Genomic DNA, 14,445 nt, shown 5'->3' with positions numbered 1-14,445 from the left:
GGGGGCGGCTCCTCCGGGGCCCGGGATACGGCGCGCACCGCAGCGACCTGCGCAGCCATTTCACAGTCTCCCTCACACACATTTAAATGGCCCGAGCGCCAGCCGGCACTGCGCAGGCGTCGCGCGGCGCCCCTTGGGAGTTGTAGTTTGCGGCGGAGCGCCGGGAAGTGTAGTCCGCCCGTGGGCGCATGCGTGGGCGCCGGCACGACGGTAGTAGGTGGTGGCGGGGCGGCCGTGCGTCACGTGACGGGGTCACATGCCCGCCGCTGCGTTAGTGGGTGCAGCAGGCGGCGCGCGGAGGGCGGGAAGGCGGCGGTCCCTCAGAGGCGCTCTTGCGGTGTTGCGTGCGCGGGTGAATTCCCGGCCCATAAATAAACTTTATTTATTTACACAGCATTTGTCACACATCATAAAATACTTCCTAGATTAAATAAGCCATTCCCGAATTTGGATATGGCTTTCAGAGTTTCCCGCGTCGTAAAAATATTAAATACAAACGGGTGTCAGTTGTGGGCGCTGGGATTGCTGTGTGGGTTTCCGTATAGTGAGGGCTACAGGTTCCACAGTCCTGCAGTATCTTTGTTAACCGAAAAACAGGAAAAATAATCTGATTCAGATGAGAAAAAAGAACATTAAATGTGAGGGGAAAAATACAGTTTGAGATACTAATTCCCTTTCAGTTCAAGTGATGGAAACACAGAAGGAAACAGTGACACGGCGTCTGCAGGTCTCAGCTCCTTGTGGTGGTTCGGTCCCTCCTTGCACCTCTGTACCATTCAGCAGCGCTCACTGGAATCACTCACAGTTCAGTGTTTTCTTTCAGAAAGCTCAAATCTACCGTTCTGAAGTAAACATCCCAAAACGCAACAAAAATTGATGACTCGTTAGGATGAAATATCCGTTCCTGGGTTTGATGTCCACCCCGTTGTGATTTAACTGAAAGCGCTCAGCTGCCGGTACTTCAGATCTTCAGCTGAAGAACGTGCGAGTAGTGCCTCATCTGCAGATATCATGCGACACGTTTTGTGTGTTCACGTTGATGGAAACCTTCCTGAAGTGAGCACTCGTGGCGTATCAGAAGGTATTCACACCTCTGTGACACCAAATCTACGAGGTTTACCTAAATGTTCCATGCTGGTGGTGGGTTTCTTGATCCTTTCGGTTTTGAAAATCGACTCGCAAAGCCTAGGAAAAATAAAATAAAATGCAACAAATGTAGCATCTTACAGATACGGACCATGTAATTTCCTGAAGTAATGGGGTTTTTCAAAACACCTGTAATTTAAATTCTCCCAGAATTTAAGATGTCGTTTACTTGAAGCAACAGCCTGCATTCAGCTGGTGCAAAAACTACAAATACAGTCTGACGTTGTAGTTAGCAACAAATCCTCCCGCTACGACATGAATACATACCGAAATTAAAGAAAGAGCTCAGATGATTTGAAGGTGCAGATTCTGATGGTTTTGTCAGTGAAGATGCAGTACAGACGCCTGGAAACACAAAATTGTACTGACACAGTTAGTGACCATCGTAACCCCCTGATGAACTGGGTTTTCACAGCCCTGCAGGAGAGCACACTGCCACACATACAGCTGCAGTCCGCACAAAGCACTCTCTGCGTTACCGCTGCTCAAATGCTGCACATTTTTTAAGACATTATTCTGAGGAGTTATAGAATCACAGAATGGTTGGGTTGGAAGGGACCTCAAGGATCACGAAGCTCCAACCCTGCTGCCATAAGCAGGGCTGCCAACCTCCACATTGCTCAGAGCCGCATCCAACTGGCCTTGAACACCTCCAGGGATGGATGGGGCATCACAGCCTCTCTGGGCAGCTGTTCCAGCACCTCACTGCTCTCATAGTAAAGAACTTCCCCCTGACATCCAACTGCAATCTTCCCTCCCTCAACTTCAAACCATTCTCCCTTGTCCTGCTGTTATCTCCCCTTGTAAAGGGTTGAATTATTTGCTCATAGTAGGGAGTGAATGCACTACTGCAGTGCAGTCTGTTGGAAAAACGTTTGCTCAGCAGTGTTTTGAACAGTTTTTAGCAGTCCTGTTTTCAAGATAAACTTTTTAAGTTTAGATCAAAGGGAACTTCATGAGAAAATCCTCATTTATGCTCCAGATAGGTGAGGCAGAATCCAGAATGGGGCTCAGGTCAATCGCATTCCCCACAGTCCCGCTCTCTGCCACGTTGAGAGCATTTGATGGAATGATAAAATCATTGAGGTTATTCTGAATGACTTACTTTTTCTCACGTTTTTGAATATTTTCAAACTCTACAAAAAGAAAAAAAAAAAAGCTTTGTTAAAAACAAAAAAAAGTAGCAAGTTTACTGTTTTCCTCAAATGCTTTGCTGCTCAACCATAACATCCCAAAGTACAATTTCTTATGAGGATAATTAACTGGAGCCATGGTGATGAACAGAACCCGTCCTACATGGGAATTGAGACTCTACTCAAGCAATTTTTTTCCAGAAGAACTGGTGCTTATGAATGCTGAGACAGAGCCATTCACAGCCGTGAATGTGTGGCTCTGTTCCTTTTGGACACAGGTTGTGTCTACAATTCCACAGCACAGCATTATTATTAGACTTGTTTCCTTGCTTTAAACTGAGGAGTGCTCTCAAAGCATGCTGTTTTTAGATTAGGCATCGGAAAGCAACAGTAGCTGCTGCTAGAAAAGCCTCTTCTCACCATCTCCTTCACCTGTAGCTTTTGTGCAGGTGCTTCTGGTTTGTTTCTTTGTTTACCTTGCTTCTCCTGAAACATTTCACAGGCTCTTTTGATGACGTTTCAGAAGCTCCATTGCTCAAGTCCCAAGAACTAGCTGTAGAACTTCTTCCAGGAAGCTGCAGACCTGGGAACACACAGCAGAACACTTTCTGTGGTCATTCATGAATCCTCTCCCTTCTTTTCTCAGTGCTTTGTTGCTGCTTTTTGATTTCTCTAATGCAGCAGCTGCAGAAATTCCCAACAGGGAATTGCTTCCTTTGTATCTGCTTACCTCTCCTATAGTTCAGTCCGTTGGTAATATTTGGAACAAATGGGCCACTGTTATTACAGGGTGAGATGCAAGTATGAATCTCAGTAAAATGCTGTGAAAATAAATCATCACTTACTTTCTCCATCAGCGAGAACAAACGACTCTGGGGTTCTTTCAGGAAGTGGAGGAGGAGAGCTGGAGCGATCCCGGTTTGTCTCTGAGAAAGCAAAGGCAGGAGGGTTGTGTACCTGCTTTGAAAATGCATGTATCTGTTCACTGCGACTGCAGAACTCTATCCTGTGTATCTCCATTGTGTCAAAGGAAACACAAAACATGCAGTAAGAGGACGTGACGACCCTTAGCCTGAGGAGGCTGCAAGGGACGTCATCATGAAATACAGCCCGTGATGCAGGGGCTGATGAGGAAATTCAAAACTACGAGTTCATCTGGCTGCAGAACTGTTTAGATCTGTTTTATTGCAGAAAATTTCTGTTGGACAGAGCATTGTTCCTCGTGACATTTACTAAATCTGGCATAATTTGAAGCAGGTTCTATTAAAAATAGACCTCGTACCCAATGATTGTTACCCCAGCATAAAACTTGTACCTGAGTGTGGGCTCCGAAGCTTTAAACTCTGGAAATGAAAAACAAGGATAGCATATAAGGAAATTGACACAGTGACGGTGCTGGAGAAGAGATAAAACTGCGCTTATTTACCTTACTTGGTCTCAGTCTCATTGAGTCATTAAACGTCACTGAGGGAGACACACTATTCTGCTCCAAAGAGGTTCCAGTATTTTCGTGTCTGGGTGGAAACTGAAAATCTGAGGTGGCCGGGGGAAGTTCTGCTGGAGACAAAACAAGGTGACATTTCTTATCCCAGGCAGACGGAGCAAAGGCACTGCTCTGATCCCCCAGAAGCTGAGAAGTGCCCTCAGAGCAGATGTCAGTCCCTGCACTGCTAAATGCACTTACCTGATTCACTGGCCACAATAAAGGACTCAGGAGTTCGCTCTGGCAGGGGTGGAGGATCATCATCATCTGTCTGGGGCGGGATGTCTAATGGAGGAAATGTGGGCAGGTTACTGCATGGCACCACAGAACTGCAGACCTGTGCAGAGGCTGCTCCACCCAGCTGACCACCAGAGATCATCATAAACCTCTCTGAGCTGTACCTAAAATCCAAATAGTACTCAGCTCCTCTCACCTGCTGCTGGATGTGTGCCCCAGGTGCCCTCCCAGCAGCTCTGACAAAGAGCTCTATGGCACAGGGTGTTACTGCATGCCTCCTCACTCACAGTCCCTCAGTGCGCAGCACCACTGCTGCTTGATTGCACTGCAGCTCCTTTAAGTTCCCCAGCGCCTCTGGCATTTGAATAGTGAGAAGACTTGTGCACCAAATCCTGAAGTAAGGTGGGATGAAACCTCGTGAGGCCCTCCCCAGGCACTGCCAGATGCTGAAGGACTGCTCTCATCACCCACAGCACTTACTCAGTGAGGATGTCCTCCCAGTGCTTGGCTGGGCAGCGTGGTGGGATGCAGGCCAGAGCAGTGGGGCGGTGGGCACTGTGCAAGGAGGGCCCAGTGCATCCTGCCCAACAGGTGGCTCTGGGGATGGCAGCTCTTCTGGGGAGAGTGAAGAGAAGTAGGGGTCTTCTGCTGAACAACAGTAAGGGTAAGGACACTGTCTGCAGTTCTTGTGGCCAGGGGGACCGTCTGCTATTTGGCTTGAGTGGTTCAGCTCAGCAGGGGAAAAGGAAAGTACATCCTGCTCCTTCACCTGGAAGCCTGAACAACAGGCATTTGGTGACTGAGAATTCGAAGTGGGTTTTGCATTCCCTCCATCACAAGCCCAGACTTCTCTTTGCTGTGCCAGCACAAAAGGTATCGATGTGGTCCGTGCCAGAGGTACTTTGCCATGGGCCCCTTTCCTGCCTGTTCCCTGCAGCTCCAGGTCCAGCAGCAGCTGCTCAGAGGACCTGCTGCTGAACTGCAAACTACGATGCTTCTGCAGGGCTTCTCCTGCACCCCACATCTTGACAGCAGCTGCGTGTCTGGTGCCGCTAACATTCAGAGTGCCGACAGAGACCGCTGGTCTGATGGAAGGGCCTGTGTCCCCAGAGCTGCCCCGTGCTGCCGTGGCAGACAGGGATGTCAGTGGCGCTTCGTTTTGTACCAGTGGAGGAAGGTGTTGGTGCTCATCGTGGTCCTCTCGTCCCGAGCTGCAACAAAGCATGGCAGCATGATGTCAGAGGTGTCGAGCACTCAGGAACCTTTAGCCTATTAACAAGGCCCCGGAGCATTGCTTGTAAGGGCAGATCTGTCCTCTGGGAGCACAGAGCCCGCCTGGTTCAGCATGGAGTGACAGGGAAGCCCTGTTTGGCCACCATTAAATGATGAACACAGGAGGACCCTGTATGCAATCTTAGTGGTGTATTCCAATCTTGATGATTCTATGATTCCACAATATACACATGAGAAGTGCATCTTCCTGAAATAATAGGGGTAATAGAAAATACGATGGACACTTGGGTGGTGACCTTACCAGGTTAGCAAACTACTCAGAGAATAAATATCTTCCACAGGGCTCAGCAGTGGCTTGGGTTCAGGATGCCTTGTTAGAACCTGATGAAAGAAAGCAAGAGAATGAAGAAAAAGAATACAAAGAGCACAAAAATGCAATTTCAGGAGACAGAATTTCTGCCAACTACTTTTAATGATTAAATGGAGTTTGGGAATGACAAACACCAGAACGAAAACACCAATTTGGCACTGAATATTGAGGGCAGATCATCCTGAACAGCTCTTCCTGTCCGCACCTTTCTGAGATGAGAGTGCCAAGGGCCAGACAATGATCCAGCTGTGTCAAACACCTGCAGAATTGCCTGAGCTCTGCTTAAGACCCTCAGCGCCATTCAGCCATGCTGTGCAGGTGCTGATTTCATCTGTGATGCTTTGGCATGTGACTGTCACCCGTGCTCCGTGAGGGGCTTTCAGAGGGCACTGAGCTTCAGGCAGGCGGGAGCTTTGGCCAACATCTCCAAGGCCACATCCAGGCTTGCACCATTCTCTGCATTTTGTGTCAATCTAGCCCTGCATCTCCTTTGCTTACTGACCATCGCTACACACGCAGAAGGCGCTTTCCAGCAATTCTCCCACTCAGCTCTGGTGAATACTATGGGAAAATTGAGATGTGAATCCCATCGTGAGATCCTGATCCACATGCTTTAGACAGCACCTTTGGCAATATAAGCTAACTTTCCAGTTTTACTTAAGAGTGGCAATTCTTAACTTCTTCATTTCTACAAGACTGCAAACAGCTACAGCATCAAGGTAATGCTTGTGCTGCATTACCAGACAGAGAATTAGGAGAAGCTGTTGGTGTTTGGGCTGTTCCTGTTTACAGAACTCCATACCAGGAGCATGTTCTCCCTCAGAGGTGCATGAGATTTGAAATACTTTGGCATGGCTCTTCACAAGATGAAATGGCAGGTAAAGAAACAGGGGCCGCATAAGTGCTTCGATAGGTTGGAGGCTTCTGCTACAATGTAATTATGAATAAACAGGGCAAAATGTGGCTTATTTATCTTACACATTCTACAGTAGGAATCAAGATTAAACCTGGTGTGCCTCAGGCTGCAAGAGGCTGAGCATTTATCATGGTGACTTTTACCTGTAGAGAAGCAGAATCTTCCTGGGCATCCAGTGCTTCAATCTGCCTTTTGAAGAGCTCAATGACAGCATTGTAAACCAGCTTGTACTGCTCCTGCATTCAACAAATGAAAGAGATGTGAAAGCCAGCACCTGCAGTACGTGTCACCAGTGGTCACCTATCACCCAAATCAAACATCAGCCCCTGTGAGAAGCTGCCACTTTGTGGTCTGGTGGCAGGACAAGTTCTCAGAAGAAGAAGAAGCTGCAGTTTCCACAGGGTTGAGACCAAAGCATTTGTTGTTTTTTTTTTGTTAGCTGCGCCCAGCGCTGTTCTGCACCGAGCTTCCTCTTCAATCGGCCTCACTTGAGAAGAGTTTCCACTTTGTTTCCCGGATGGTCACTTGTTTCATAGCATAAGCATTCAAAAAATGTCTCTGCAAGCACCAAACTATCCCAGCTGTCTACAGAGAAGTGGTCAGAAATTCATTTCTGCAAAATCATTCTTCCGCTCAGAAAATGGACCTTGCAGAACAACTGCACACCCCCTCCCAGCCCTACAGGCTTTCTGTGCTTCCTTGCTGTGAGTCCTCCTGGGTGGTGTTGAGGTTTCAGTTCTGTGTGTATACTAGTGGACAGAACTTCCTGGGCGTACCTTGGTCTGCACTATTGAAGGCCTTTGTGTGCGCATCTCCTGGATCAGACTGAATATACTGAAGTTCACTGGAACAATCTTGCAAGAAAGAGAAATTATTTAGACTTGAAAATGAGAGCAGGTCTGATACTGAAGTGTGGAGAGACAAATAGTAGTAAACTTGTATTGAAGATTGCAGGCCAGTGCCAAGCCAAGCCCTGCAAGCTGAAGTCCAAGCCAAGAGCAGCGGTAGCAGGAAGGTCTCCAACCCGCCTGCACAGCTGCACCGCAGTGCTGCTGTTTGCACCAGGCTGCAGAGGGAAGGGAGTGCAGCAACAACGAGCAGCACACGGGTGGTGAGTACACGTGGGGGGGGATGACACCTACCCCATCCTTCAGCAGCTTCCAGGTGTAGTCAATGGCACAAACAACTCCTGTTCTCCCACAGCCAGCACTGCAACGAGAGTCACAGAAGGGTTGCTCGCAGAGATCAGAGTTGGGCAGGCTATATTCTCCAACAAGGGTATTGAGAAAAGCTGGCAGCCTTGCATCCCATGCCACAGACAGCACAGCCCACAGACTGCACCACCCATCCCTGTGGGGAAGCCAGGCAGGCACGGGGCACAGCCTGCCCTGCGCACACTCACCTGCAGTGGATGCAGATGGGGATGCTGTCATGTGGCTGGTAGCAGCGAACCTCGCCAATGAGCTCCAGAATGGGGTCAATGGAAGAGGGAATGTCGTGGTCAGGCCAGTTCTGGTAGTGGAATTGGTGGATGGTGCGCGCTGCCTGCGGGGGGAGAGAACAGCTGGCAGGACACCGAGTGGCCATCAGCACAGTGAGGCGAGCTGGTGTGCTGAGCCACCTCTAATTCTGTGCTCTATTGACGAGCAGAGGCTGCAAGCTGCAAGTGCAATTTGTAGCTGCTCTTGCTCCAAGGGACACCTTGCCACCTATGGGGTTCTCCATACTGCCTTTTAGCCTGGCTTACCCATGATCCAATTTGTTACAACTGTCAAACAGTTTCAGACATCAAAGTTTGAATTAATTGTTTTTTTAGTCTCATAATTCCTTCAGTCTCATAATTCCTCCAGTCTCATAATTCCTTCAGCTACTGCTGAATCTAAACCCCCACGCCCAGGAGCACAGAACTTTCTGCAAAGTGCAATTTATTTTAATATTATTTCTATAATTAAGCCACCCAAGATGCTTTTTCTGCCTTGACTTTCCTACTTACTTCGCTCAGGGTCACTTTTAAAGTCCTGATCACGTATTCATTTTTCTTCTCTTCAGCTTCCTGCAGAACAATAATTAGAGTCACATTTTCTGCAGATGGCAGCAGTTTGCAGTGCAGGTGCTGTGTGTGGTGTGAAGGTGCTTTACTCACACAGGTAACGGAAAAGGGGCCGCACTGCAGGGAGGGGTCGCCCACCTCTGCCCAGTACCGCTCACATTTTTTCTGTTGCAAGAAGCAAACGTCTGGTTATTCATTGCTGCCCACACGAAGCACCTCTCATCTCTTTGCCCAGCAGGTGCAGCAGGCTGTGCTGTTGCTGTTGCTGCTGACCAACCTCTTCCCGCCCCATCGCTGGAATCCTCAGGCAGGAGCTAGGCTTGTTTCCCTGCCAGCGAGGCTGGTTACGTTACTGGAGATGGTTTGAGGATTTGCCACAGGAGACTCAAGGAACCATTTGTATCAAATGGAAACTTGCTGTCCCCAGTGAGATTTAATATAAACCTTGTTCTGGCCCTGCTGCAACACAACCAACTCAGTATGTTACTCACCTTTCCCATTTCAAACTCCATGCAGGCCATGACCACGATCTGCAGAAAGAAGGTTTGTTAGAAGAGTTTTTTTATCCAGGCAGAGAAATCAGTCCCGCTGTCTGGGGCTGCTCATTAGCCACAAAGGAGGTATTTGGACTGCCACCCCCAGTGTCAAGCAAAGCAAACTCAGGACACCACCCACAGCTCCAGACCTTCCCAGCACAGAGCTGGATGCAGCAAGAGGGCAGCAGGAGCAGCAACATCCCAGCTCACAGGAAGGACACGAGTCACGCAGAACACCTGAGTGCTGCCCTGGTGCTACCACCGTCTCTTCAGTCACAAAGGAGTTCTAGTTGCTTTTAAAGACAACTTTTAATACAATAAAACAAACAAACATGAATCCGCATCTTACCAGGACTTCATACTCCCAAATCATCCTCCAAAAGTCAGTGACAGTGGTGGGGAGAGGACCCTGGGTTGCAATGTATGCTCTCGGCCCATAGACTCCCTGTTTAAATCGGACATGAAGATACATTTGCACAGCTCACCAACAGAAATAAAAATCATCTCTTTCCAAATCCTACTTCTACCCTATGAGGTCAAAAAGGGGGGCTTCTATACATTACATTCTAGGCGCCTAAATTAAATGAAGCAATGAGAAGCCAAGCTGTGAAGATGTCCCAAAGGCAGAGCCAGAGCCAGGAGGCTGGGCTGGAAGCAACATCTGTCCTAGCACCCAGAGCTGCCAGAGGAGCCTGCAGTGACTTTCCTGCTGCTCACTGCAGAGCTGAGCAGAGCTGCTCAGCTTCCGGCCATCAGCACCCTGGTTTTGGGCAGGGCAGCCTGGCCACAGGCAGTTTTGTGCTGTCCCCCAGCCTGGCAGGAAGCGGGGGCTGCAAGCCGCAAGCTTCTAACCCAGAAGGTGTGTGGTGCTGGGCCTGGTGCCTCTGTGCTGCTCCTGAAGGTCTCACCGTGCAGAACCTCTACATCTTTTGGCCTCATTGCACAGCATGGCAGCTACCGACCGCATCGTCTGCTTGTAGCCACAGCTACAGGACCTGCTCCTCATGGCGTGGGGTGGCCGGGGAGCTCCAGCAGCCTGCAAACACGTTTACACTGTAGAGCACTGTGAAAGAAGCAATACCTTGATGAAGTTGGCATTGATGTAATGAGAATCTGTATCTGATGTGATTAGGGATAGCTCCACTCTGCTGTGGTCATCTGCAGGCACAAAAGCAGGAGAAGTAGCAGCAGTGTTAATGTATGTCTCCTGTGGCACTGAGCTCCTCCGGCTCTCGCACAGCATAGAAGGGAAAGCTGAACAGTAACACTTGCAATTTCCAACCTACAGGGCAAGATGTCTTTGTATCTGTTCTTCTTGATGTTCTCTGGGCACTCAGCTGTGGCTGTAGGGTAGATCTTATCCGACCTATATTTTGTTGACTGCCTTTTCAGCTTCTGCGGTAAAAGAATGGAAGAAGTTACAGCAAATGTGCAAATGTACAGCACTACTAGATAGCACGTGTGAAGGTCTCTGGGGGTCGGGCTCACCACCACAAAGCAAAGTTTACACTATTAGTTCTTTTCAGAGAGGCTTTTCTCAAAGTACTCAGACCAAGAATAGAAGCAGACGCCACCTAAGAGACCCAGAGTGGAAAATGTGTATGAGGCCATGGGAGGTGGGGGCATGTGGGCTTCTGAAGGGAGGGGATGCATTCATACAGCACATAAAGCATCACCCTCACAAGTGAGTGTAGTATAGAAAGCATTGAGAGGAGTAACAGTATGAAACTTCCTCCAACAAACATCAGAAAAGACAGATGAAGTAATCGGCTCTTCTCACTTTGGTAAAAATGCTCTTATTTGCCGTTGCAAACAGCAATGCACAAGCAATTAAAGGGGCACAAGAAATCAGAGTGAAGCAGTTGTATACAGTGATGAGAGAGAAAGGAGGAGAAGGATTCCTAGGAGTGGCTCTGAGAGATGTGAATCTCTGATCTCTTTCACTGCCAGTACAAAGCTTATGCACTCCTGGAGAGTTCGAGCGTATTTTCGCTTATTAAGTGTAGAATTTAATTTCCTTGATATCAGCCTGTAAATAACACACACCGTTCATTGCCACTGGCTTTGAAAGCACCATTCTTGCTGTATTCTTTCTTGCCATCAAGGGATAGCTGCGATTTAAAAGAAAAGACCATTTCTGTAGCTGGTATCTCTGCAGTCTGACACTGAAGGCCCTTCCAAGCACGTAGAGCAATGCCTTCAGAGAACTTCTCTCCAACGTCATCACTGGGTCCACAGAAGCAGATTTACAAAAGAAAATCCTCAGCACTCTGTGCCTTTGTGAAAGAATGATGCAAAAGGGCTGAAGAGAAGCAGGAAAGGACCGCTGACACACCTGAGCTGTGAGGTGGTGGAGCATCTCGTGCCTTGCACACACTTCACAGTCACCCACGTGAGTTATAGCAGGAAGTGGAAACAATGGTTCAGCTTCACTGCTCACAGGAAAAACATACTGGTCCCGGGGTCACCGAGCCAAAATAGCTCTGTGATCAAATGGGTGGAGGAGATGGCTGTGCTGTGCTGCTGGTGTGTGCTGGAGCACTCGGATGGTCCAGAGGAGCCACAAAGATGATCAGGGGGCTGCAGCACCTCCCTACAAGGACAGGCTGAGGGAGCTGGGCTTGTTCAGCATGGAGAAAAGAAGGCTGTGGGGTGACCTCATTGCAGCCTGCAGTACCTAAAGGGAGCCTGCAAACAGGAGGGGAATCAACTCTTGGAAAGGGGAGATAACAGCAGGACAAGGGGAAATGGTTTGAAGTTGTGGGAGGGAAGATTGAGGTTGGATGTCAGGGGGAAGTTCTTTGCTATGAGAGTGGTGAGGTGGTGGAACAGCTGCCCAGAGAGGCTGTGATGCCCCGTCCATTCCTGGAGGTGTTCAAGGCCAGTTGGATGGGGCCCTGGGCAGCCTGGGCTTGGTATGAAATGGGGAGGTTGGTGGCCCTGCGTGTGGCAGGGGGTTGGAGCTTCGTGATCCTTGAGGTCCCTTCCAACCCTGGTCATTCTGTGATTCTGTGAGGCAACGTGCTCCAATGGCAGCACATGGGCAGGAATGGCAGTAGGAATCCAAAGCTTCAGGCACTGATCTGGGGGTTCAATAAGCAACCTTCCCCAGCATCCCCAACCATCCTTCCAGCATAGCCCCCTCTTCCCAGTTTGGATACCAAGGAATACGGCCACTCAGCACTGGGCCGGTCCTCATGGTTCCAAATCGCTTTATTTCTGTCCCTGCGTGAACTGAGTTAGGACTGCTGGAAAATGACTACATATGAGAAAGCAAGTGGGAGCAGTAGGACTGTATGCACAGAAAACAGAGACTCAAACAGAAAAGCTCTATCATTTCCAGCAATATGACCACAATATGCTCTTGTTCACACAGAGAGGGGAGACAGCAGCACGGATCCAACATTTATCCCAAGTTTGGAACACAGTTCATTCCAATTATCTGTGCTTGCAAAAGTGGCCAACAGCTCAGGGCATTCAGGGAAGATTTCTCCCCAGTCCCAGAGGAAATGCAGCCCTGACCTCTCCTACATGCTGCCGTCAGAACAGAGTCTGCACTGGGCTGCTGGAACCACACACACCAGGCTCACCACCCCTGCTGCCTCGCAGCCCTGCCCCAGCCCAGCAAGGGGGAAAATCCAGCAGCCTGTGACAGTGCTTTGTTCCATGGAACAACCGACTGTTACTGCAGGCTCAGATTAATCACTTCCCTCCAGCCCAGACAGCTGGAAGTAGAGCACTAAGCTTTTCCCAAGTGTTTGAAGTGAAGATTTCACTGGCGCATCAGAGCAGGGCTGGATCTCACGGGTTTGATGAGCAGCCCCCAGGCTTGCTGCCTGGCACAGCCCTTGGGGGAGAAGTAGGGGCCAGTGTTTGTCCTGGTATTTGTCTGAGACATCTCAGGCCTTACAGATGCACTAGTTTAGCCCTTCCCTATGTCTTCTGAAGCTGAGCAGTGCTTGGAGCAGCCCAAACTCTCCCACCGACCTACCAGGAGCCATCACCAGCCATCAGCACAGGACTGTGCACTGCCATCTGAGGCTCACCCCTCCCAGCCAAACAACCACAAGGCTGGCAGAGAGCTAGCAGACCTGGATACTGCACAGATTTTCACCAGCCAGATACTGCAGAACGTTGGGGAAGACAAGAGCCATCAGCAATTTCTGCTAGTTTTGCCTTTAAGAAACAAGAAATTTGCTTCCAGGAGGAGGCAGGAGCACTAGCAGATATTAAGGCACATGCATTCATTCCAGATGAATGCCTGAGCTTTCCATGTAACACAGCACAGTGCTGGAGGCTGCAGAAGCAGTCAGCACAGCCCTCCTGCCTTGGCCAGGGTGCCGTACATCCATGGCACAGCCAACCTCAGGTCCAAAGCACCTATCTGAACGCTCATGGCCCGTTCTGCAGGGGGTGTGACTGAGGGGCTTCTAGTGAGACAAAAAAAGCAAAGAACTGTCTCACGTAGCAACTAGAGCTTCCTAACAGGAGCAGACATCACAGATGCAGCCTATTGCAGCAGAGAAGAGGCAGTGAGTGGCACTATCACTCTCCTCAGCGTGTCCTCACTGCAGCAACAGGGCAAACTGAAACTGTATCCAGACAAGAGAATTCGCTCAGTAGAAAACAGGAAGCACTTGGTAAATTATTTTAAAAAACAAACAGTTTCACTTTGAATGCAAACCATTAGATTACTCTTCTGTCTTTACATTCTTTTTACTCTAGTTAACTCCCACGTCTCTTTTTGCTTTAAAATGCATTCAAAATCTTATTGTCACATGCAAAGTTTCATCTCCCATCTGTGGAGTGGTGACCGAGCAGATCTCTTTTAAATAAATTCAAACACGGATCTGTACAGTAAAGCAAACTTACCAAAAACTCATCTGCAAATGCTTCTTGGTTGAGCTTCTTGCTCTGGGCTCTTTCCAGGTTCTGCAGCAGGATTTCCCTTTGGTCCATGCTGGAAGAGATGGAGCGAGGCTGGCCTGCCGAGAGCAGGAGCGAACATGTCAAGTGCAAGTCACAGCGGAAAGCACCAGCGCGCAGAGCACTCGCTGCAGGCTGTGGTTTACTGACTTCATCATCAGCCTTAAAGGAAATTAGTGCGTAACAGATACCGTGGCCAAACAACAAAACAAAACACAGCTCTGGGCCCTAGTGCCTCCATGTAGAACCACGCGTGCTCGTGGCTGCGCGACACAGAGGGTCAGGAGCTGGGGGCCAGAGCTGGGTGCCCCACACCTGGGTGCTCCGACTGCTGAGAGCCTCCTGGAGCCTCATGAACACACAACAGTATGGGATCTTTGTCGGGACGCTTGTCTGAGTCGTGGCATCCCAAGCC

General features: G+C 49.2%; 1 protein-coding gene across 2 annotated transcripts; it reads right to left on the bottom strand.

The window, feature by feature from the left end:
• Positions 1-316: 316 nt before the first annotated feature.
• On the bottom strand, positions 317-14,189 carry PTPN22 (protein tyrosine phosphatase non-receptor type 22). 2 transcript variants are annotated; one of them, XM_052698142.1, is made up of 21 exons: positions 13,977-14,189; positions 10,391-10,499; positions 10,186-10,262; positions 9,454-9,549; positions 9,060-9,098; positions 8,662-8,733; positions 8,512-8,571; positions 7,921-8,063; positions 7,661-7,727; positions 7,295-7,372; positions 6,662-6,754; positions 5,534-5,613; positions 4,480-5,210; positions 3,964-4,047; positions 3,706-3,836; positions 3,595-3,622; positions 3,125-3,205; positions 2,756-2,862; positions 2,252-2,282; positions 1,414-1,491; positions 317-1,185 (listed from the first exon to the last, which is right to left on the bottom strand). In XM_052698142.1, exons 1-21 carry the CDS (start codon positions 14,061-14,063, stop codon positions 1,121-1,123), a joined length of 2,337 nt encoding a protein of 778 aa, XP_052554102.1. In that variant the 5' UTR covers positions 14,064-14,189; the 3' UTR covers positions 317-1,120. The 2 variants fall into 2 exon arrangements, with proteins under 2 accessions (XP_052554102.1, XP_052554103.1); XM_052698143.1 differs by having other exon boundaries at positions 318-1,185; positions 3,706-3,833.
• Between the last annotated feature and the right edge of the window lie 256 nt (positions 14,190-14,445).

This window comes from Tympanuchus pallidicinctus, unplaced genomic scaffold (assembly GCF_026119805.1).
Source record: "Tympanuchus pallidicinctus isolate F22 unplaced genomic scaffold, pur_lepc_1.0 scaffold32, whole genome shotgun sequence".
NCBI lineage: Eukaryota > Metazoa > Chordata > Aves > Galliformes > Phasianidae > Tympanuchus > Tympanuchus pallidicinctus.
This window is presented reverse-complemented; position numbering and strand designations above follow the sequence as displayed.